The sequence below is a fragment of the Mustela erminea genome, chromosome 5 (assembly GCF_009829155.1).
Source record: "Mustela erminea isolate mMusErm1 chromosome 5, mMusErm1.Pri, whole genome shotgun sequence".
In the NCBI taxonomy this organism is placed as follows: Eukaryota; Metazoa; Chordata; class Mammalia; order Carnivora; family Mustelidae; genus Mustela; species Mustela erminea.
Genome location: NC_045618.1, coordinates 51,587,029 through 51,612,182, shown reverse-complemented (window position 1 = coordinate 51,612,182; position 25,154 = coordinate 51,587,029). Strand labels below are relative to the sequence as shown.

At 41.2% G+C, this 25,154-nt stretch overlaps 2 protein-coding genes across 8 annotated transcripts in view; both read left to right on the top strand.

Annotated features, from left to right (window-relative positions):
• The first annotated feature begins 9,723 nt into the window (after window positions 1–9,723).
• Window positions 9,724–25,154, top strand: part of EDDM3B (epididymal protein 3B) — a 60,008-nt gene continuing 44,577 nt past the window's right edge. For 4 of the 7 annotated variants that reach the window (XR_004285750.1, XR_004285751.1, XR_004285749.1 and 1 more), the window contains exons 1-3: window positions 9,724–10,498; window positions 12,412–12,826; window positions 18,308–18,413. Coding sequence is in view for 1 of the 7 variants with exons in the window: in XM_032343132.1 (XP_032199023.1) it covers window positions 12,438–12,826; window positions 18,308–18,404 (486 nt within the window). In the remaining 6 variants the exon portion in view is untranslated. Of the gene's footprint in view, window positions 10,499–12,411; window positions 12,827–17,840; window positions 18,223–18,307; window positions 18,414–18,792; window positions 18,896–19,348; window positions 19,552–25,154 lie in introns of those variants that run through there. The other 3 variants (XR_004285747.1, XM_032343132.1, XR_004285752.1) reach the window with 3 other exon arrangements.
• On the top strand, window positions 18,701–19,551 carry LOC116590812 (ribonuclease K3-like). Its single transcript, XM_032343131.1, is given in 2 exon segments — window positions 18,701–18,796; window positions 18,798–19,551. Coding segments are annotated over 2 exon segments (534 nt in total). The 5' UTR covers window positions 18,701–18,715; the 3' UTR covers window positions 19,251–19,551.

The following is a 25,154-nucleotide window of genomic DNA, read 5'->3' as shown; positions in this document are numbered from 1 at the left end:
AAAAGCTCTGTTTTTCCCCATTGAGAATGATATTTGCTATGGATTTTTCATAGATGTCTTTTCTGATATTGAGGTATATTCCCTCTATCCCTATACTTTGAAGAGTTTTAATCAGGGAGGGATGTTGTATTTTGTCAAATGCTTTTTCTGCATCAATTGAGAGAATTATAAAGTTCTTTTCTCTTGTTAATGTGATCTATCATGTTGACTGATTTGTGAATGTTGAATCACCCTTGCTTCCCAGGAATAAATCCCACCTGGTCATGGTGAATAATCCTTTTAACGTACTGTTGGATCCTATTGGCTGGGATCTTGTTGAGTATTTTGTTCATCAGGATTATTGGTCTGTAATTCTCCTTTATGATGAGGTCTTTGTCTGGTTTTGGGATCAGGGTAACACTGGCCTCTTATAACAAGTTTGGAAGTTTTCCTTCTATTTCTATCTTTTGAAACAACTTCAGTACGCTAGGTTTTATTCCTTCTTTAAATGTTTGGTAGAATTCCCCTGGGAAGCTGTCTGCCCCTGGACTCTTGTTTTTTGGGAGGTTTTGATTATTGCTTCAATTTCTCTGCTGGTTATTGGTCTGTTCAGATTGCCTATTTTTTCCTGTTTCAGTCTTGGCAGTTTATAAGTTTTCAGGAAAGCATCCATTTCTTCCAGATTGCCTGGTTTGTTGGCATATAGCTGCCAGTAATAATGTCTAACAGTTTTCTCTATTTCCTTGGTATAGTCATGATATCTCCCCGTTCATGATTTTATTAATTTGGATTCTTTCTCTTTTCTTTTGGGTAAGGCTGGCCAGAGATTTATCAATCTTATTAATTCTCTCAAAGAACTAGCTTCTAGTTTCGTTCATCTGTTCTCCTAGTCTTCTAGTTTCTATTTCATTGATTTGTGCTCTAATCTTCATTTTCTCCTGCTTGGTTTAGGCTTTATTTGATGTTCTTTCTCCAAGTCCTTTAGAGTAAAATTAGCTTGTGCATTTGGGATTTTTCTAATTTTTTGAGAGAGGTTTGGATGGCTATGTACTTCCCTCTTAGGACAACCTTTGCAGTACCCCACAGGTTTTTGAACTGATGTGTTTTCATTTTCTTTGGTTTGCATGATTATTTAAGTTCTACTTTAATTTCCTGGTTGATCTATTAATTCTTTAGCAGGATGCTCTTCAACCTCCAAGTTTTTGAGTTCCTTCCAAATTTCTTGGGGTGAGTTCCCATTTCAAGCATTGTAGTCTGAAAATATCCAGGGAATAATCTCAGTCTTTTGGTGTTGGTTAAGACCTGATTTGTGACTCAGTATGTGGTCTATTCTGGAGAAAGTTTCATGTGCACTCAAGAAGAATGAGTATTACATTGTTTTAGGATTGAATGTTCTGTGTATATCTGTGAAGTCACATATTCTTTCAATTTCTGCTGGTCCTGGAAGTCCTTTATCTCGCCATCTGTTCTGAATGACAGCTTTGCTGGATAAAGTATTTCTGGCCGCATGTTCTTTTCATTTAGTACACTGAATTTATCTTGCCAGCTCTTTCTGGCTTGCCAGGTTTCTGTGAATAGGTCTGATATTATTCTTACGTTCCTCCCTCTATATGTAAGGAAACTCCACTCCCTGGCTACTCTTAGGATGTTTCTATGTCAAGGTGTTGATCTATTTTTATTGATTTTGGGAGGGGTTCTCTCTGCCTCTTGGATATGAATTCTTGTTTCCATCCCCAGATTAGGGAAGTTCTCAGCTATCACTTGCTGAAATATATCTTCTAGCCCTCTCTCTCGCTCTCTCCACCCCTCAGGGATCCCAGTAATTCTGACATTGGAATGTTTCATGGCATCATTAATCTCTCCAAGCCTTTTTTTCATGGACTACTAGTTATGTATCTTTGTTTTCCTCAGCTTCCTTTCCTTTCAATCAGCTTATCTTTGAGATCACTAATTTGTTCTTCTACCTCATTTACCCTGGTTGTTAGAGTATTCAATTTAGACTGCATCTCATTCATAACATTTTAAAATTTGGCCTGATTGGATCTCATTTCTGCCCTTAAAGAGTCTATATTATCACTAATGCTTTTTTCAAGCCTAGCTATTGAGTCTATGATTGCTATCCTGAATTCTATCTCTGACATTTTACTTATATCCATATTGATTAGCTCTGTGGCAGAGAACACTATTTCACTTTTTATTGTATGTGAGTTCCTCCTTCTTGGCATTTTTTCCAGAGAATGATGGGTGGGCAAATGAACAGAGTCCAAAATGTCAACTAGGACCCAGGCAATGCACTCTGGCAAAATACAGAGTGGTAGGAAGCCACTACAGAAAAACAGAGCCAAATGAATTGTAAGAATAAAATTTAAAAATCAAGAAAAAGGGGAGAGGTGAAGAGGGACTGTAATCCCACAGTGTGGACAAGGCAGGTCATTCTACTTGTTCCTGGCAAATATTGGGACCTGCCATGCATACAAGGTGCCTATCCTACAGGAAACATCAACTTTCTTTAGCACAGCATATGTCACAATCTCCATAACCTGACTTACCTGTCTAGCCTTGTTTCCTATCACTCACAGTTCCAGGAACATACCATACACATTCCAACCACTGAAACTTCATTCTTGCTTGTTGTTGCTTGGTGAGAGTCTGTCCAGCCTTTACATCCCAGGTCAGTTCAGACCATCAAGAAGCCTCTAGATTCCAGCTCCTGGTGATTCCTCCCTCCTAATCCCTTCATACCACACTTTTGGTACTTATCATGCCCTACTTTATATGGTTACATTTTTTTCTCATTTTCATTCATTTGTTCAAGCATTCACTTTTGTGAATAAGTACAAATACACAACATTTGTAGAATGTCTACTGTGTGTAAATGCTGTGGTAAGCAATGATATAAGGATGAAAAAGCCAATGTCCAAGCACTCAAAGGGATCAAGTTTTCTAGAATAGTTGCTTCTAACCTGAGGACTTCAAGAAGTTTGTGAACCCACTGAAACTGTTTGAATACATCTTGTTGTTTCCATTTTTAGACAGCAGGTCAATAGTTTTTTTCAAATTATCACAGAATCATCTGGCCTTTGGTTTAGTGGCTAAAATATAAACAGCACACATATGCACATAACTACCAAAAATACCATTAAAACTAGTTAGAACTCATTTACCAACTACAACTACTGGACTCAAAGTAATTTATATTAAAGTAGCAATAGACTGGCAAAATTTCATATTTTAGTGTCCACATTGTATAACCCATATCAGAGGAGTCAGCATTATCCAAAACAAAGATATTATTCAACTGTCTTATTCAAAGACAGACATTTCCAGAAGATACTCAAGAATCAAAATTATACCTACTCTATAAATACTCCTACATTGATTTCCAAGTAAACATAACACATTAGTTTATATCCATACTCCTAGTGGTGAGTGGGTGTGAAAGGCTATAGGGAGAGAGAACTTGCTACGCTATCTTTGCTCTTTATTCCATATTGAGAAATTTTCTATGCCATCTGCTTCTGTGAACTTTCTGCACTTTATAATTCTTTTAAGATTTTTTTTAAGCTCAGAACACTGAGATCAAGACCTGAAGTGAGATCAAGAATCAGATACTTAACTGACTGAGCCACCCAAATGCCCCTGCATTTTATAATTCTTGAATCCTTCCCCTCAATTCTTGAAGAATCCTGGTTTTACCAGCTAGTAGAATGTCCTGGCCAACCTTTGGACTGAACTCAAACTTGTCTGTGCCCCCATGTGCAGTAAGCCAATGTGTGGACACTGGTTTGAAAGCAAAGAAAGTTTTTCTTATTATCAGAAGGGTGGCCGAACAAGAAGGCAGGGTATCATTCCCAAAGTTCCTTTGCCCTGTTAGGAACTTTAGGAACAGCTTGTAGAATGTCTACTGTGTGTAAATGCTGTGGTAAGCAATGAAATAAGGATGAAAAAGCCAATGTCCAAGCACTCAAAAGGATCAAGTTTTCTAGAATAGTTGCTTCTAACCTGAGGACTTCAAGAAGTTTGTGAACCCACTGAAATTGTTTGAATACATCTTGTTGTTTCCATTTTTAGACAGCAGGTCAATAGTTTTTTTCAAATTATCACAGAATCATCTGGCCTTTGGTTTAGTGGCTAAAATATAAACAGCACACATATGCACATAACTACCAAAAATACAGCTTGGGGAACAGCTTGGGGAAGTTTGGGAAGGAGGTGAACACAAGAGAGGAAGGGGAGGGCTTTTTTGAAACCTTGAGGGAACTGAGGGGGAACTTGAAACAGTCTGGAGGTAGCATTCTGCTAGAAAATGAGGTGGCATTTGGGACTTGACGCATCAGGTAGTTTTAAGACAAAAGTTATCATCTGTTTCCCATCAGATTCTTAACATCAATGTACAAACAAGGGGTAGAGTCAAAAGGGCAAAGATAATGATTAATCATGCACAGGGTTTAAGAAGTGCATGAAATGTAATTTAAACAGGGATCAAAACAGAATGTGAAGGTAAGTCCATAATATGATGAGTTTAAGTATAGTGCTGCTTTATGTTTTCAAAACGAGTCCAGGAACCAAGTGCCTGGCCTTATCATCAAAATGCAAAATTAAACAATAAAAATTCAGCTGAGCAAATTTCAAGGTCTAATTTGCTTTATTCAGTGATTCATGAATGGGGCAGCATTCCACCTAACAGGCAGAAAGGAGCTCAGAGGAGATTTACAAAAAGGAAGCCTTTTATAGGCAGGGCTGTGGGGCAAGGAAATTTTAGCAAAATAAAAGAAAGGATTATCTGAGAGGAGGTCACTTTTCTTTAGGGGGAAGAACAGAGGGTGCTTATCATGCCACTGAGCTCCTCTTCCTTTGGGGAATGGAAAGAGCCCATGTGGGAGATTATCTCCTTGGTGTGGATGAGAAATTTCCTGACTTACCACCAGTTGAGATGACATTTCTGGGGGAGGTTGAAAGCATAGTTTGATGGGTATGAAGCCCCAGCCTGGTGACCTGTCCTAGCAAAAAAGACTCTCTCTTGAGCTTGTGGTGCTCTTTGTCACATTCCTAAATTTCCATTCCAGACACAGGAGGACACGTTCTTATTTCCCCCAGTAGTCTTATTGCAGGAAAGCTGTAAGTCTAAGGATAGAAGGAATTCTAGCCCATTTAGAAGGAAGGAAGGAAAGCCACTGTGTGAATGTGTATTTAGTAAGAGCCATGCTGCCTCAAGGAGCTGTAGAAAAGAGCAAAGCACGGGGACAGCAGATCTGAAGGTTCTTATTTTTTTTTTAAGATTTATATATTTTTATTTTAGAGAGAGATCAGAGCAAGAGGGTCAGAGGGAGAGGGAAAGAGAATTCCAACCGGACTCCCCACTGAGCACTTGATCTCACAACCCTGAAACCGGGGACTTGGCTGAAAGGAAGAGTTCGTTGGTGGCTTCACCGACTGTGCCACCTAGGACCCTAGAGCTGAAGTTTTCAAATTGAATTTACTCTTCAAGTACACTTTTGTATAATCATAATGTAACTTAATAATTATAATAGAATGCAGTGGGTGCTGGACAAATGAAGGCTGAAACATAGTCCTGTGCCTTAGAGGGGAAAGCTCAGAGGAGAGGATATCTGAGCACAGCCTTGAAAGATGGTTAAGTAACCAAACAGATGAAGTTAGAAAGAGTATTCCAGGGCAAAGAAACAACACCTGTAAAACTGTGAAGTTTAAGCTTTAATTTTTTCTAAAAGTAAAACATGAGGCTATCATGAAAGTTTAAAAATAAACCCATGTCAGGGTCCCTGGGTGGCTCAGTGGGTTAAGCCACTGCCTTCGGGTCAGGTCATGATCTCAGGGTCCTGGGATCGAGTCCCGCATCAGGCTCTCTGCTCAGCAGGGAGCCTGCTTCCTCCTCTCTCTCTCTCTGCCTGCCTCTCTGCCTACTTGTGATCTCTCTCTGTCAAATAAATAAATAAAATCTTAAAAAAAAATCCATGTCATAAATAAATATATAAATAAACCCCTTTTATTTGGCTGGTTAATTAATAATGAGGAAAACTGTAACATGGTAAAAACAGTTCAAATGTGATAATGGTTTATAGAAAATTACATTCTCTGCTGGACAAAATTCATTTGTGTTGTGGTGAACACAAATATCTGCGTTATTGCTTTAGACAATTTCACTTCCATCCTGCAAATTGAGCTAAGGTATGCATATGTGTCTGTTAATTCCCCAGGGATCTGCTGAACAACCCCTGGCACTCCAATGAAAAGAGGAGTATAACACGGAGTCTCTCCGGTTCTGTGTTTGGGATTCTCTCTGTCTCCCTCTGCCTCTCCCCTCCCACAATAAATAAATAAATTGTGTAAAAAATATTGAGCTACCATATGATCCAGCAATCCCACTTCAGGGGGTTTATACAAAGGAACTGAAATCAAGATCTCAAAGAGATATCCACACATCTATGACCATTGAGGCATTGTTCACAAAGACCACTGACAGAAAGAAATCTTTCTCTTTTTTTTAAAGTTGTATTTATTTAAGTCACCTCTACATCCTTACGCCGTACGCAAAGATAAACTCAAAATGGATAAAAGACCTCAACGTGAGATAGGAATCCATCAGAATCCTAGAGGAGAACATAGGCAGTAATCTTCGATATCAGCCACAGCAACTTCTTTCAAGATATGTCTCCAAAAGCAAAGAAAACAAAAGCGAAGATGAACTTTTGGGACTTCATCAAGATCAAAAGCCTCTGCTCAGCAAAGGAAACAGTCAAGAAAACAAAGAGTCAACCCACAGAATGGGAAAAGATATTTGCAAATGACAGTACAGACAAAAGGTTGATATCTAGGATCTATAAAGAACTCCTCAAACTCAACACACACAAAACAGACAATCATATCAAAAAATGGGCAGAAGATATGAACAGACACTTCTCCAATGAAGACATACAAATGGCTATCAGACACATGAAAAAATGTTCATCATCACTAGCCCTCAGGGAGATTCAAATTAAAACCACATTGAGATATCACCTTACACCAGTTAGAATGGCCAAAATTAGCAAGATGGGAAACAACATGTGTTGGAGGGGATGTGGAGAAAGGGGAACCCTCTTCCACAGTTGGTGGGAATGCAAGTTGGTGCAGCCTCTTTGGAGAACAGTGTGGAGATTCCTCAATGTGGGGCTTGAACTTGCGACCAAGAGTTGTATACTCCTCCGACTGAGCCAGCTAATTGCCTCCAGAAGTGAAGAAATTGTTAAATCTCAGTGGCAGGTCAGTGAAAATAAAGATGTTAATTTTTTCCCCTCCTGTGAAAATTAATAAAAGGAAACCTGGTTTAGAATGGCGGTGGGGACCAGCCCGAGGCGCTCTATTGTCCTATCACTCAGGCCAATTACAGATACATCAGGAAAAGACTACTTTGCAAGGCAAACTACTTTATTAGTTCAGCAGGAAAATAGGCTTCCCCACCCTGCTCTGGAACAGTCCCGCCAACTGATTCTGTCACAACCCAGCCAAAGCAAAACTACCACACTTCCAACTTCCTGTTACTCCAGGGGACTTTCTATTTATAAAGCCTTCCAAACTTTTTCCTTTCCTCTAGAAAAAGTGTTCCTTTTCTTTGTTCAGGCACTTGCCTACACTTCTGCTGTAGCTTGCTTGTCCCTGATTGCAGTTCTCTGCTATTCCTGAATAAGCCCATTTTTGCTGGTAAAATAACTGGTAGTTTTATTTTTTGAGGTTAATACCTCATACCGGTTCATGACTCTATCAGTTCCTTCCCTGGGTCTTTGGAAGCCCATGGATTCCAGGTTCAGACACCCTAAGACATTATTATAGTCTGTATGAGGCCATTTATGTATTATTATGGTTTTGAGAAACATTTGGACCAAAACACTGAATAAGTTGAATGATTGTTAACAAAAGGAAATATCAAGGAATTAATAGAAAGGAGTTAAAGTCAAGAAAATGTTCAAAGAAAGAATATAATTAACAAATGATTTTAAATTTATATTCAAGGGATAATATCTCTTTACGAACTTAAATTAGAATTAGAAAAAGTTATAACTCAAACTAGAAGCCACAACCCAAGCAGAGTCTGTTATAGAAGCTGGTAGAACTCTGAGGAAGGAGACCCATTAAACAGCTCTCAGAAACCAGGGTTAACTGACTTGCCTGGGCTACTTCGGTAGTTGATTTCTGTAGATATAAATGGATATATTCCTACCAGTCAGTTTAGGGTACTTTCTAATGGCTTCATTTCAGAGAAGCCTTAGAGCTTATGGCTGAACTCATAGTTGAATTGTTGGATGTCTGTTTTGGGTGCTCAATTATTTGTCTTCCACATCAAAAGTAGAATATCACACTCATTTCAGAAACACTGGGTTAACCAGTTAAAACTGGCAATGACTGGGGTAGAGTAACTTATGATGATATTATGAATAATATAGATCAACATTAACAATTTATTCTTTACAAAACTACTTTCATATGCATTGCTTCCTTAGATTCTCAGAACTCCTGGCTGAAGTACTGTAATACACTGTGAAATAGGATGCCTTGGACACCTGTGGATCTCTCTATGAGCTTGTTCCTTCACAGGTTAGCTCTCCTAGCTTCTCTCTGCTGCCTCTCTCTGCACTCACCGAGTCACTGCATGATTTAGGTCTTCAGTGGATCACATGAACTTGCCCAGAATTCCTGTCTTTTTACTCTCCTTTTTTTACCCGAAAATACCAAAGGGTAGTTGGATATATGGAGTGAGATCTGAGACAACCTGTAGAGAGCAAGATGGAGTCTCTCATGTCAGGTGGAAACCTGTGTCAAGCAGGGGCCTGTGTCAAGTGATGACACAGTAGTTAAAGGTGCTGCAGCTAGGAGATATTCCCTGGGACCGGTGTCAGCTGTCTTCCCAGAACTAATAAGGAACAGAACCAAAAAAAGGTCTGCAGGGTCCTGAAACCAATGCAATCCCTTTAGAAAGGGGAGGATTAGACAGCAAACTGTCAGACTCTTCAGACCTTACCCCTCTATGTCAGAGACCACTTGAAAAGACCACTACTCCCAAAGGCTCTACCCTGTTAATCTGCAGACAGAACTGAGATCCTTCCCCAGGGGAATGTAGGAAGGAGTGAGTGCCCAGAGCTGACCAGGACCTGACCAAGACCTTATTTCAACTGTGCGCCCACAGACTGACTTCAAGTTTGGTTCATTAACTTACTACATCCTTCTGTTATCTGCTTTGTGCTGTGGTTTTTCTTCTGACCTGCTCTGTGTGCTGTGTAAGGAGCCAAGTTGAGTCATATGGTTAAATGTCATTAAGCTTGGAATCCTGAACCTGGTTTATAATTCTGATTTAACTTTGCTTTATGATTCATTAAAGCTGACATCGTGGAAGGACACAACTAATGTGAACGCCTTCCTAGTGTGCTCATGAAGCAACCCCCATTCCGTCCACCACCTTGAATACCATCTTCAGCTAAGGACAAAAGGAAGATGTTGGAATGAGAGTGGGGTGGCCAGTTATGGAGCTTGCCAGGAAAAACCCAGCAAACACTGGTAATATTTGTGAGGTATATTTATGTCCATGGATAAGAGGTTTTCTTCCTTCCTTCCTTCCTTCCTTCCTTCCTTCCTTCCTTCCTTCCTTCTTTCCTTCCTCTTTCTTTCTGTTGATAAGAGTTTCTTGTGATTTGTAGAGTCATGCTCCTCTTTCTGATACTAGGAGGGAGATAAACTTACAAAAGGAAATTTCCTTTATTAATGGAAATGTTCCTATAAAAAGGCTAACTTCCACTCTGGTTTCAGAGCTTCTCCTGTGTTGGTGGTTTCTTAAAAATCACCGGCTCAAAATTATCCTTATGCCCAAAGTTATCATTTGGAGTGGAAAACTCTGCTACCCTTCATGACTATCCGATAATAAGGTGGCCCTGTGAACAACTCAACCAAGCTGGCTTAGGTGCACTGATAGGAAACACATTCAGGGACCCCAGTTTATCCACAAATTGCACCTTTGACTACATACTCTCCCCCCTTAATGGAGATTCCACAGTCCACAAAACCAGAGGAGTTTTATTGTTTTTGTTGTTTGCGGTTTCTTTGTTTGTTTTCCATTGAAGTTCTCATTGAACATAGCCTAGTCATCTGTGGGATTTTCCCCAGAAGATTTTAGGGAAGTGACTTTAGGAGCTAGATCTCTGATTGTTTCCTGATAAGTTCAGATTACCCGTCTCCAGTTTACCCCTCCCCAGAGCCTTGTCATTCCTCTGTACCCAGAAGAGAGGCTTTGATATTAGACACCTTTGCTCCAGGCTATTCTCAGAGAGAACTTAAGTGTTCTAGATGAGAAGACACAGAACAGGTTCACCTAGGAAGGCTGTCGCCCACCCATGACAGGCTACTAATCAGTTGGAGTGCTGCACCTCTCACTACTATTCCTTTCTTCACAACTGCAGACTTCCTGGCTCTCTGCTCTTCAGAACCACATATTGATTTCCTCACCACTGACACCTGAGTGTTGGATCTGAACAGGGTGAGTTCAGTTGGGGCTGGTGCTAAACATGCATGAGGGAAAAGGCCCAGAAACACTGCAAAGTGTCTCACTGAACTTTTAGATGGTAGAGGTAAGGTTGGAAAGTGATCCAATTTTATAAGAAGCAAAGACCTGAAATCAACTCAGTATTAATCCCAGTGAAACAGTGTCTCTCTTCAAGCCATCTTCCCCTATTCCCACTTCTTCTCCAATCTTCCCAAGCATAATACATTGAAGCACCTTGACTGCTGGTCTTCTAACCTGGGTAGGACCTTTGGGTCAGGTACAGGGTGGCCCAGATGTGAATGTGCCTCCTCTGTCTTCTATAGCACTTCACACGATAGAGGATGAAAAAAATTTCCTTCTATCATTCAAGATTCTTCCACCCAGTTTAGATTAAGTTGAACCAGACAGATTTAATAGGAGGGGGAAAAAAAGTTTCATTATATGCACAGAAGCCCAATAATGAAATTGAGATCCCAAAGAAATGTCGGAGGCAGGCTACTTTTAGACATTTTAAACAATGAGACAATAGATTTCTGAGGAATTGACAAGACAGACAAAACAAATGTTGGGGAGTGCTAATTAGTAAGGAATTCCAAGCACATTCTGGGCTGAGGTAGAGATTAGTAAAAAGCAAGGAATTTTGTTTATATACCTTTTTTGGCTTTAAAATCCATAAAACTGTGTGGGTGCCTGGCTGGCTCACTTAATGGAACATGCGATTCTTGATCTCAGGGTATGAGCTGAAGCCCCACATTGGGCTTAGAGCTTACTTAAAAAATTATAATAAAAAAAAATAAGTAAAATCCCTATCTCTGGTGATAAGAATATCTTTTTATTTCTTAGTACAGGGAAAGTACCATTCACAGGAGAGATTCAATTTCTGCTTTGGGGGAACTGAAGAGGGTCTTTTATGTTTTCCAAGTAGATTCAATTCAAAATGATGAATATGCCATTGGGACACCTCTTGGCGTGGGCTGTCCTGGGTCCCTACACCATTCTCAGAAATGCTCTTACTGACATATCTCATTAGATGCTCACAGGTCTTTGAAGCAGCTGTTCTTAACCCCATTTGTGAACATAGGGCTTGAGAACCAGGTTAGAGATTCCACAGGATCAGCTACATGCCTCATCATAAACAACCTATTGTTTACAAACAACACTGTACCTTCATTTTGACCTGAGTAGGTCTTATGAGGGCAGTCTCAAACTTGGAACTTGATTGAACAGAACGATATTTCAAAACTTGAGTTCCTATATGATTGCATTCTGAAACCAAATCAAGAAGATTTATAATTATAATGTGATAAATGGCCACTGAGTAGTACGTGGGTAGTCAGAAGTGATAAGAGATTTCACCCAGGCTTTGGGGAAGTACCCTAAGGAAATCAGGATCAGATAAACACCGTTCTGCTGAATCAATGTAACTGTAGCCTGGGGTTTGAGGGAACCAGAGCCTTGTTGCTTGGAAAATCACCCATGTCTTCACCTAACTTCCTCATTCGCTTAAGTGGTGACAACCCTTTCCACTTCACAGCCACAAAGCTTAAATTGCCATTTTCTTTTACAGCCACACGCTTTAGACTTTTGATCTGGACTGTTGGACAGAGTTAGCTAGAGGGTGATGGGTTCCACCGTTTGGGTAGAAGATAGGCCAGACAGCAGGTGTTTGAAATTCTCAAAATAAACTTTGTCTATTTTGGACCATTTTCGTGTTTGTCTCAGTCAGGTTCTAGCATATGTTTAGTTCTCATAAATTTAACTACTTAATGAGATTTATCCTCTTCAAGCCTGGGAACAAAATGGTAAAGTTGGGTGCCAGTGTCTACACTGCCAAGAAAGGAATTTTAAGGTGCAGGTCAACTCTTACAGCAGTGTTGAGATAATGCTTTCCTCTATCTTCCCTGCAGACCCACAGGTGGCTCTGGTGACTGAGATGGCATCCTTTCTAAAGGCCCTAGGCCCTCTCTTGGCCCTGCTATTTCCCCTAGGTGGTCTGCTTGTACACAGCCAGAACCTTTCCTGGAAGGAATTCATGAAACAGCACTACCTGAGCACAAGCTGGAAATTCAGCGACTACAAATGCAATGATCTCATGAGGGAAAGAGAAGCTCCACAAGACAGGAACTATCACATCTTCATCTATACCTTTTGGCACAAAATTGAGCATATTTGCTTCAGGAAGTGGAGAGACCGTTACAGAAATGTATACATATGGGCCCAGCATCCCTTCAAAATACTCCAGTGCTACCAGGAGGGCAACCAAAAGAGCTATAGAGAGCATGGTGGCTACAGCTACATTGAATTCCACTGTGGTATGAACGGGTATGTGGATGGCATAGAGGACATCCAGTTGTTAGACATCAAAAAATAGAAAGTCTACCCATACCCAGAGGTTTGAGTAGAGTATCCAATACTTCCCGAGCCCGTGCCTTGGTCAGCAGCCCTTGCTATGCCATCCTTTGCATTTGTGGTGCCAACATTTTCCAACTACTTAGAGTTATGCATCATCGCATGCTTGTTTCCTATCAAAACCACTCACGATTTCTCTGCCTGGAATATTCCTGTGCCCTCATGTATCTGATTTGCTCCTACAATATTTTAAGATTAGGCTCTATATAGCTTTTCTGTTTTACTGAACCAGGCATGTCCCCGAAAGTGACTCTCATTACACTGACCAAAACTGAATGCTCTTCCTTCCCTAAATAAATTATGTCACTCCAATGTGTGTGACATTCACATATGTTATATGTTGTGTGATTGGTGGAGGTATCCCAGGATGTTTGATACACATTGTGCTTGGATGTGATGGGCGCATAGTGTAGGCTGAAGGTGTGTGTCATTGGACTCATTCCTTAAACATGTCTCTAAGGAAACACATGCATTTTAGATAGGTTAAGGCATTATGTTTCCTGAGGCATAAAAAACTAAGTAGAAGATAATGACAGAAATAATACAAGAAACAGAAAAGAAAGAAGATAATGGCAAAAATGGGGTTTCTTATAATAATCATTTTCACTAGGCAGAGGTATAGAGTAGATATGGGATGTTAAAAGGTAACCTTCAAGAATGGGTCTTAAGACTTAAGTTCTGTTGGAGGAAAGAAGAAGTAAATTGCAGAAGGAAATGTTGAGGACACAAGTAAGTAATGTCCATGAGAATTCTGTTTGCTAAATGGGGAAGAGTGATACAGAGAAGGATAAACCTTCACATAAAATTTTGCCTCCAGCAGATATGGGGAGGTGAAATGTGGAACATTAAAGTACCCTGTGTCCTTTAGCTTCCTGCATTGTTAAATGACTCCAGTTTTGAAACACTTGGAGAAAAGGCCAAGATCATAACACGTTCAGTTAGGTGGCTGCATTCCTAGTCCTAGACATCTAGCCCCATAAGTAGCCAAGGAATCTAGGTTAGTCATCATTTTTCAAGAAGAGCTCCTCAGCTTTGCAGTTTTTCAGTGCACCTGGGGATGAGCAGACACTGGGAAGATGATGACCTATAGTAATCAAACTCACAAGAGATTAGTGTTAAACCAGCAGTTCTGGGGCACCTGGTGGGCTCAGTCAGTTATGCCTCTGCCTTTGGACCAGGTCATGATCTCTGGGTCCTGGGATCGAGCCCCACATCGGGCTCTCTTCTTGGTGGGGAGCCTACTTCCCCTCCTCTCTCTCTCTGCCTGCCTTTCTGCCTACTTGTGATCTCTCTCTCTCTGTGTCAAGTAAATAAATAAAATCTTAAAAAAAAAAAAGAGAAACCAGCAGTTCTGTATCAATAATGAGTATAAAGATGAAGATTACTAATCATTTTTCTCAGTTGATAAAAACTGTCTTGGGGTGCCTGGGTAGCTCAGTGGGCTAAAGCCTCTGCCTTCGGCTCAGGTCATGATTTCAGGGTCCTGGGACTGAGCCCCACATCGGGCTCTCTACTCCCAGGGAACCTGCTTCCTCCTCTCTCTCTCTATCTGCTTCTCTGCCTACTTGTGATTTCTGTCCGTCAAATAAATAAATAAAATCTTAAAAAAAACCCCAACTGTCTCAAAATGTATGGTGTGGGGCCCTGGATGGTTCAGTTTGTTAAGTATTGGCTCTGAATCTCAGCTCAGGTCATGATCTCAGGGTCATGAGATCGAGCCCCGCATCCAGCTCTGTCATGAACGTGGAGCTTGCTTGGGATTCTCTCTCCCTCTTTCTCTGTCACCTGAGTCATACTCTCACAAACTATCTCTCTCTAAAAAAATGAGGGGAAAAAACCCAGAAAAACAAATAAAACAAAACCAAAATGTAGTGGCATGGTTTGTGTTACTGTATTCTGGTTGCCTATACTTATATTCCAGAGTGATCTCTTCTGGTCTCCTACAGTAAGGTTTCACAATACATTTTAAGAATGCTAAGAATTCCTTTTATTAATGGGTTAAAAGATGTGGTTAATCCAATATGGAAGAAAAATTGATTCAAGCATAATTAATGTAATAGTTTTGTGTTGTTGCTTGGGTTTTCCCACATCCACTTCCTACACCCCATTTGGATAGGTGCATATTCATTTCTTTTCTCAAACTATTTTCCCCCTGCTTCTGTGCAGTGTTGCTGGGGTCATCCCAAGGTTTCAAATCCCCTCTACTGAGTGAAATGATGGTTATGAGATTCAAGTTAGGCCAACCAGACTCTTTCCTATAGGAGACCAGAATGTAACAGCCCAAAAGATGGCTCTTTGGCAGGGAGATGATTTTGAGCTGATTATTTTAAGAAACAGCAGAGAAAGGAGAGGCTCTGAAAGTAGCCTATAAATCCCCCACTTACAAATAAGAGAAATTTATCATCATAGAGGAAATCTCTATCCCTAAGGGTTTTTCCCTATGTCTGACAAGATAAACATGCCTCTAAGTCACAAGAAACTCTTACCAATCAAGAAGGCACAGACTTAACTCTGCTTACCAAACCTTACCTTTGTTTACTATACTTTCGCTGGTTACCTTTCTGGAGTCTGCCTTCCCCACACTCTTCTTCCTTTGTTTTAACTACAGATGATCTGTTAGCCCAGGGTCTCATCACCACTTTGAATGACTCTTCCTGATGTGAAGAACAAAGGCAAAGGAAATGTAGAAAGAAAATTAAATTTCCTTACAACATGGCCCATTGACAAGTACTTGAGACAGGCAGAGAGACCTTTTTGAAAGAGCTCAGTTACCTCAATGCTAATATTTTGCTAGAGAAAAAAGGTAACCTTAGGCTGACATGAGCCCAACTCCCAGGGGTAAGGGCCTACTTAGCCAGAGTGACTGCATCTCTGTTAAACAGCCATTTTTGTTGTTTGTGCAGTAAACTTAAATTGTCCCTGCCCCTCAGAGAAACTTCCTTAAAAGCAAGTCCAGGAAACCAGTAAGATGTGGTTGAGTAATTCCTGATAACAGAGCCCAGAATACAAGGACAAGTTAGACCAGATGGAGACATCTAATCAGTACAAAGCACATATGCAACTTCCCTAACCACCAAAGAATGTAAACCCTAGCTTTTGGCCGCCAGACATTGGGTGCCCGTTCTGACCAGAGTGATAGGCTAGTTCAAACAGCTACTATAGGGTCAATTGTAATTCAATTAGCCACCTGTGTGTGGCCTAACATGACTAAGCCTTCTGGAAAGTACTGTTTGTTAACAGTTCCTGGTATGGGGTAATCTTAAGTAACAAGTCACCAGACCAGATGGTACTAGCCAATCAGCAAGAGACACACAAACCCAGTGGGTTAAAATAACAAAATATGGGTTGTGGTTTTACCCAATAAAAGGTAGCCTGTAAGATTGAGAGGGGTCGCTCTCTTTAGAGGCAGCCTTGACTGGTCAGTCAATTCTTGATGCTTGGCACGAATAAAGATTTACTTGACCTTTGCTTTATATCAGCCTCGTTCCTTTGATAATGGACCTCAACATCGGGATCCTGTAAGTCCCCATTAACATGTAAAAGTCCCAGGACACCTGGGTGGCTTAGTTGATGAAGTGTCTGCTTTCTGCTCAGGTCATGAATCCAGGGTCTTAGGGTTGAATCCCCCTGATGGGCTCTCTGCTCAGTGGGAGCCTGCTTCTCCTTCTCTCTGAGGCTGCCCTAGCTTGTACTTTCTCTTTCTGTCAAATAAATAAATAAAATCTTTAAAAAAATTTATGTAAATCCCTTTGGAGACTTCCTTTATATCTACTCCATCCAAGTTACATGTCAGCAATCATCCTCCAAGCTTATGGCCCACTGATAGACATCTGAAGGGTCTCATGACTCATGCTGTACTAGATGCTAGTAAATGACCTCATCTTAACAGCAGCTAGCCCTACAAGGCCATAAAACCCTTGCTTCCAAATACCTTTAGGACTTTGTCTATCCCTAACCCCACCTAAACTTAAAAGTATAGAATCAGTCACCTGTCACAAGCTTAGTGCAGTTCTTTCTGCCCTTGGGTCCTGTCCACATGCTTTCATAAAACCACCTTTTAGCACAAAAGATATCACAAGAATTCTTTCTTGGCTGTTGGCTTCAAACCCTAACATCTTTCTTACACAATCTCTACTGGGAGGGTGATGATGCACCCCAACTCCATGAAGAAAGAAGCTCCTTCACTATGACCCTCCCACCTTACCCTAGGTATCTTTTTATCTGGCTCTTCATCTGTCTCCTTTACCATATTTTTAAAGAAACTGATAAACCATGTGTTGGAGAGGATGTGGGGAAAGGGGAACCCTCTTACACTGTTGGTGGGAATGCAAGTTGGTGCAGCCTCTTTGGAGAACAGTGTGGAGATTCCTCAAGAAATTAAAAATAGAACTTCCCTATGACCCTGCCATTGCACTCCTGGGTATTTACCCCAAAGATACAGAGGTAGTGAAAAGAAGGGCCATCTGTATCCCAATGTTTATAGCGGCAATGGCCACGGTCACCAAACTGTGGAAAGAACTAAGATGCCCTTCAACGGATGAATGGATAAGGAAGATGTGGTCCATATACACTATGGAGTATTATGCCTCCATTAGAAAGGACGAATACCCAACTTTTGTAGCAACATGGACGGGACTGGAAGAGATTATGCTGAGTGAAATAAGTCAAGCAGAGAGAGTCAATTATCATATGGTTTCACTTATTTGTGGAGCATAACAAATAAAACATGGAGGACATGGGGAGTTAGAGAGGAGAAGGGAGTTGGGGTAAATTGGAAGGGGAGGTGAGCCATGAGAGACTATGGACTCTGAAAAACAATCTGAGGGGTTTAAAAGGGAGGCGGGTGGGAGGCCGGGGTACCAGAGGGCACGGATTGCATGGAGCACTGGGTGTGGTGCAAAAATAATGAATACTGTTATGCTGAAAATAAAAAATAAATTTAAAAAATAAAAGAAACTGATAAACCATGAGTGTTTCCTTGAATTCTGTGTGCCACTCTAGCAAAGTAATGGAATAAACAGGGAGTTGGGGAAGCTCAGATTTATAGCCAGGCAGTCAGAAGCACAGGAAACGAGTGCCACTTGCAATTGGCAACTGGACTGGGGGAGTCTTGTGTGTTTGTCATTTGTTTTCTCCTAAAGAAGTGAAATCATGGAGCTCAAAATGATAAAGCTTCAGGGATGGAGGCACTCAACGGACATCAGGATTTCATAATTTCCTCACACTTCTTTGAGGAAGTTATCACTTCTCCTTTGTTCCTTTAAGGAGGCTTGGTCTTCCTGCATCAGCAGGGATACTGGCTTTAAACAGTGAGTTGGAGGGTGTGGGTCTCATCCACACTGTGCACAAGAAGGGCATCTTCCAAGCCCCAGGTTTCCCTTTCCTCTTTCCTAGGGCTCAGAACCTTTCCACGCTGGCAGAGGAACAGCAGACAAAAGCTTCTGAGCCTGGGACTAACCACTGTCTCTATCCTCAGCAGGAGCCCCAGTAAGGAGACCTGGTAAGAGGAGATGCCTGGGGTCTGGGGACAGCGAATCATGAAAATGGCCAGAAGGTCCAGGTCACATAGATATTTGAGAAATATCCCAGGAGGGAGGTGGGAGGAGCCAAGTTTCTGGACCAGAAGGTGTAGGACAAGAAGAAGAATGGGATCTGCTATTTAAAGGAAAAGTCATCTTACCTCCCATTCCTCTTTACTGGGCTTCAGGTCCTTCCTAGAATTTTAAGACTCATGTCAGAAAGAAGACAGTTTAAAGAACAAGAAAAGTACTATGAAATCTGAAAAGTTACAAACACATCTAAATGGTTGTGAATAATAATTTTGGTCTTATGGCTTCTACTACAATCATTTTCTCCTTTTCTTCTCTCTTCCTACACAGAAGAGATGATGCTGGATCTTCTGGGACTCTTTCCTCTCCTCCTGTTGCTGTTGGGATCATGGGGGCCAGGGCTTCCCCCTGGTGCTATGGCTCAACTCACTAGGTTTCAAATATTTGAAATTCAGCATATAAGAGCAGGTCCCGTACAATGCAACAATGTAATGCGTGCTGTTAATAGTCTTACTCAGCACTGTAAACCTCAAAACACCTTTCTGCATGACACCTTCCAGAACGTGGCTGCTACCTGTCTTTTGCCCAACAGGACCTGCAGGAATGGCCAGAATAACTGCCACCAGAGTGCAAATCGTATTGGCATGACTTACTGCAGTCACACTGGAGGGACATATCCCAACTGCCGCTACAGTACTACTCCCCAGAACCAGTTCTACACTGTTGCCTGTAACCCCCCTCAGCCGGGCGACCCTCCCTATCCTCTAGTTCCTGTGCACTTAGATTAAGACTAAGGTTTTCTTTACATTCCCTCTCACCTGGTGCAGTTTCTCTTATAATCTCTTCTGCCTTTCTTTCCCTTTGTTGATTTTCATGGTTCCCACAGAAGAAAGAAGAAGGGGAGTGGACAGAGTTGTGGACAAGAGTGATCAGATACTTTTCTGCTTTGGAGCTCTGTGTGTTTTGAAAGAAGGCAACAGGGAAGAGGGCAAAGAAAGACCCAGGCCCCCTAGTTTCAATCTTGAAACTTCTGTCAAGCTTTGTTGCATTGTGTTCACAGCAATAAAATCACTTTCTGTTGCATTGTAATGACCTTAAATGTGTGTGCCTGGGATCCCTTTCACAAGCCTGGGGCCATCTTGATTGCAGTTGCTCACATTCTCAGGAGAACTAATTGGGCCCTAGGTAACTTTTGAGGTTATACCATAACCCAAGGCTTCTGCCACTCCCCTGCCTCCCCCATGTCTTTTGAATTTTGGAGGAGGAAAGTTCATCATCCCTTCAAACTCTGCTCAAGGCTTTTACATATTTCCCTTGAAACCATGCTCTATGTTTATTTGGAGGTGGAATGGATACCTTACAGAGTGTGCATAGTCCTTCACACACAGGTTCTAGCCTTGGCAACTGATGCATCATACATATTTACTATTGGTTTTCCTATTTCATCAGATGATGTTTTAAATATAAGTAGTAGTAGGGATAATAATCCACTGTAGCTTTAGAGTCACTTGTCCCATGATTTATTGGAATGCATGAAAGAAAGCATAGATTGGGGGGCGGGGAATAAGCTCTGGGGGATGAAAAACATTCTTCCCTTATCTAAATACTGAAATATCACAGAAGTAATGGTGTTTTGGAACGGATATTGGAATTAGACATTGAAGGACAGGAGTTTAATATTTGGCTGGGGTGCATCTGGGTGGCTTAGTGGGTTAAGCTGTTATACCTCTGCCTTGGGCTCAGGTCATAATCTCCAGGTGCTTGGTTCAAGCCCCTTCCAGCTCCCTGCTCAAAAGGGAGCTTGCTTTTCCCTCTCCTCTTCCCTCCTTTCCCCTTATGCTCATTCTCTCTCTCTGTCTCTCTCAAATAAATAAAATCATGGGGAAAAAAAAAAGAATATGGCTGGAATTAAGAATTTAGGTTCTAGGTGTAGGAGGGAAAATAATTTTCCCTTCACCATTCTAGGTTCTTGGATGAAACCCCCCTCCCATTATAAAAAGACTGATTAATAAGACAAAAAGTATTTTAATTATGTAAAGACATTTGGTAGCCCCATAGAAAATGAGACTAAAAGACAGCTAGACATCTGAGGCTTACAAATCTCTAGTCTGCTTTCAGAATTTCTCCTGGTCTGCAATTTCTCAAAATAAACAGCTTAATGTGATTCTTGTGCTGAAAAGTCGACCCGTATTTTGGGTCAACATTTTCTGTTACTCTTTATCAGTCAATCAATGACTACAACCCTGTGAGAAAGTAGAAAATATGTACTGATTTCTGCTTCTGATTTTTGGCACAGAGCTCCTGAAACCCTTGTAAATTCCTAAGTGATAAGAATACCAGGAATATCTTTGTTTTTGGCAGACGCCTGGGTACAGCCCCTGGATGCGGGCTGATTACCAGAAAGATCCAGCCATGATTAAAAGCATGGCAATTTAGGGGCGCCGGGGTGGCTCCATGGGTTAAGCCTCTGTCTTCGACTCAGGTCATGACCTAAGGTCCTGGGATTGAGCCCTGCATCATACTCCCTGCTCAGCGGGGAGTCTGCTCCCCACCCCCACACCGTCCCCTGCTGCCCGCCTCTCTTCCTACTTGTCATCTCTGTCAAATAAATAAAATATTAAAAAAAAAAAAAAAGGCATGGCAATTTCTGCCTCAGCCCCATCCTCTACAGAGGAGAGAGGGGATGGAAATGGAGGTAATAATGATCTTGCCTATGTGTTGTAGCCTCTATAAAAATCACAAAGTATGGGGTTCAGGGAACTTCCAAGTTGACAAATTCATCTATGCTTGTGGGAAACAAAGGTGAAAGAAAAAATTAAATTTCCTTACTGCCTACAGCCTACTGACAGGGCCTTGACACGAGTAGAGTGAAAGCCTTTAGGAACTCAACTGCCTCAATGTTAATACATTACTGAGGACAAAAGGCAATCTTAGCCTGATCTGCCAGATCCTATAAAAATTCCTATGGAAATTTTCTGTATCTCTACCCTATCCCCAACTACCCCCCCAAGATATCTCATGGCAATCATCCCTCAATCGTATGGGCCTCCAGTATACATCTTAAGGGTCTCATGACTAAGGTTTTACTAGACAGTAATAAATGACCTTTTCCTAACAATAGCTAGTCCCCTCAGGGTCCTGGAAACCTTGATTCCAAATTCTTTAGAGACTTACCCTATGCCTAACACCCTCCCAACTGGAAAGTGTGTAATCGTCCACTTGTCATGACCCCAATGTAGCTCTTTCTGCCTAGGGATTCTTCTTGGTGCTTTAATAAAATCAACTCTTGGCACCAAAGATGTCTCAAGAATGTTTTCTTGACCAGAGGCTTGAAACCCCAACCAATTCCTACATCACAGGATTTTAATAAGAAAAAAACGTTAAAGTGGTTTCATGACCTTTAGACCCTATTTCCAAAGACTGATCCTTCTCTTTTTTTTCATAATGTGATTTCTCCCAGATTCTTCCAAAAAATCTCTAACCCATTTCTACCACCAAAATTATACTAACTCTATAAATATTCTTACACATATTTCCAACCCACCACAGAACTTGATTTATATCCATACTTCTGGTAATGAGTGGGTATGAGGGAGGTACAGAGAGAGAGCTTGGAACATGATCTTTGCTATTCTTTCTGTATGGAGAAATTTAATACCCCATCTGCTTTTGTAAACTTTCCTCATTGCATAATTCTTAGATTTTTAAAAAATATTTTGTTTATTAATTTGTCAGATTGAGAGAGAGAGCATGCGCATAAGCAGGAGGAGAGGTAAGCAGAGGGAGAAGAAGGCTCCCAGCTGAGCAAGAGCCAGATATAGGAGTTGATCCAAAGACCCTGGGATCATGACCTTAGGTGAAGGCAGATGATTAATTGATTTAGCTACCATGGCATACCTCTTCATTTTGTTTTCTTTTGTTTGTTTGCTTGTTTGTTTGCTTTTAAGTGGGGCTCAACCTCAAGACCATGAGATCAAGACCTGCGCTAAGTTTAGGAGTCAGATGCTTAACTGACTATGCCACCCAGGCTCTCCTGCATTTTATAATTCTTTAATCCTTCTACTCAAATCTTGAAGAATCCTGGTTTTACCAGCTAGTAGAATGTCCTAAGTCAACCACTGGTACTGAACTCAAACTTGTCTGTGCCCTCATGTGCAGTAAGCCAACATGTGAGACATGGAGACAAGTGGCAAAGAAGGCAAAGAAAGCTTGTTTATCATCAGAAGGGTGGCCCAACAAGAAGGCAGGGGATATTCCCAAAGTTGCTTTGCCCTGTTGACACTAGGAACAGCTTATGTATGTTTGGGGAAGAAAGTGAACATTTGAGAGGAGTGTAAGGACTTTCTTGAAAGCTTAGTGATGATGGAAGCATCCTGAAACAATCTGGAAATATGCATTCTGCCAGAAAATGAGGTGTCCCTGGGACATGAGACATCAGGTAATTTTAAGACAAATGTTATCATCTGTTTCCCATCAGATTCTTATCATCGATGTGTAAACAAATACCCTAAATTGGCCCTTCTCTTTCATGCCTATGGGTCTCTTTGTTACCAAACACCAACCTGTTCATGTACCCAATGGGATTAAGAATTTAGATTCTAGGTGTAGGAGGGAAAATAATTTTCCCTCCACCATTCTAGGTTCTTGGATGAAACACCCCTATTTTTGTGCAGTAGGTCAAATTCTGACACACTGGATTTTCTTTTAGTATTTTATTTATTTATTTGATTGAGAGAGAGATCACAAGTAGGCAGAGAGGCAGGCAGAGAGAGAGGGAAGAAGCAGGCTCCCTGCCAAGCAGAGAGCCCGATGTGGGGCTTGATCCCAGGACCCTGAGAACATGACCTGAGCTGAAGGCAGAGGCTTTAACCCACTGAGCCACCCAGGTGCCCCTGACACACTGGATTTAAAGCAAGGAAAGCTTTAGAGTCAGGAGGGCAGCCCAAGGAGAAATCAGGGGATCAGTCCTAAAGCTGCCTTGTCTTGTTGAACTTAGGGACAACTTACATACATGAAAGGAAGGTGACAGGTTTCCTGGATCTTGTTGGGAGGTCCTTGAAACACCTGGATGTAAACATGCTTGTGGACAATGAGGCATTATTTGGGACCTGGGATCAACTGCATCAAGACAGATGTTACTGTCTGGTTCCCGTTACGTTTCTACAATAGCTCGGTAGACTCAGTGTAGGGGTAAAAAGACAAAGTTAACGATTGATTGTTCATGGGATTTAGAGGGAAGTAAATCAGAAGCACCTGGGTAGTTCAGTCAGTTGAGCTCCAGACTCTTGCTTTCAGTTCAGTTATGGTGTCATGGGTGTTGGGATGAAGTCCTAATCCAGCTACATGTTTGGTGGAGAGTCTACCTGGGAATCTCTCCCTATGCCCCCTCCACCCACACTCTCTTTTTCTCTCTCATTCTCTCTTCAAATAAATAGATAAATAAATAAATCTTTCAAAGAAAAAAGAGGTACAAAAAGCCAGAATTAACTAGGGAACAAAACAACATAGACCTAAATTAATAGTAGTTTTTCTTATTCTTTCAAAACAGGCCCAGGAAGCGTATGTTCAGCCTCGCTTTCACACACAGTTCCCTCTTTGGGATGACCTTACCATCCTCTTCACCTAACTTCTAGTTAATTGTCACAATCAGCTCTGGTGTTGTGGCCTCCTCTCTACTGGCTCCTCATCTTCCCCTGGCCTCTCCTCCACCACAGCTGAAGAGCTATTTACTGCTATTAGCATACAGTGTATTTGTTTACTTATCTGATTGTCAGATAAATAGTGGGAAAGCTGAGACAAAAATCCAGTTGTACTGGCTCCAAATCCAGGTTTTTTCCCCACTTCATTACAAAGAGAGTTTTGAAAGTAACTGCTTTTGGTTTTTCCCAAAAGTCAGTTGTTAGGAGAAACATTAGAAATTTGGAAATGCATGCTGGCATAATGAGAGCTCGATCCGAATAATCTGGCTCCCTTGTTGTGCTGGTCTGACAGCACCATGAAATGATATAAGAGATTTACTTTCTCTCTTCCCAGACTTTTGAATCACTCTAGTAAGTCAGAATATTAAAAATGTACCAGGTCATGTAGGACTCATTCACTCTTCCTCACGAAAATTTCTTTCATGTTTTCCTTTTAATAAGGGACTTAAAACGCAGGTATCTGAAGAGGCTGTGCTAAGGTTCTTGTGGTGGCATTTTTTTCCTCTTCCTCTTTTAATTCTTCAGTTTATAAGCATGCACACACCTCACCTTACTATTCTCATATACTCTGGTCAAAGACTAATACCCACCACATCCATGACCACAGCACAGAATCCCTTATCTCATTTACTCTAGACAGAATGATCTTTCTCAATTCCCATGCCCTTTCCTTCTACCTTTGACTATTTTATTTATTTCTGTTTTTTTTCTTTGCTTTTTTAAAAATATTAACATATAATGTATTATTTGTTTCAGGGGTACATGTCATTCATCAGTCTTACACAAGACACAGCACTCCCCACAACACATACCCGTCCCAATGTCTATCACCAGCCACCCCATCCCTGTCATCCCCTCCACTCCAACAACCCTGAGTTTGTTTCCTGAGTTTCAGAGTCTCTTATAGTTTGTCTCCCTATCTGGTTTCATATTGTTTCATTTTTTCTTCTTTCCCCCTATGATCCACTGTCTTGTTTCTCAAATTCGACATAT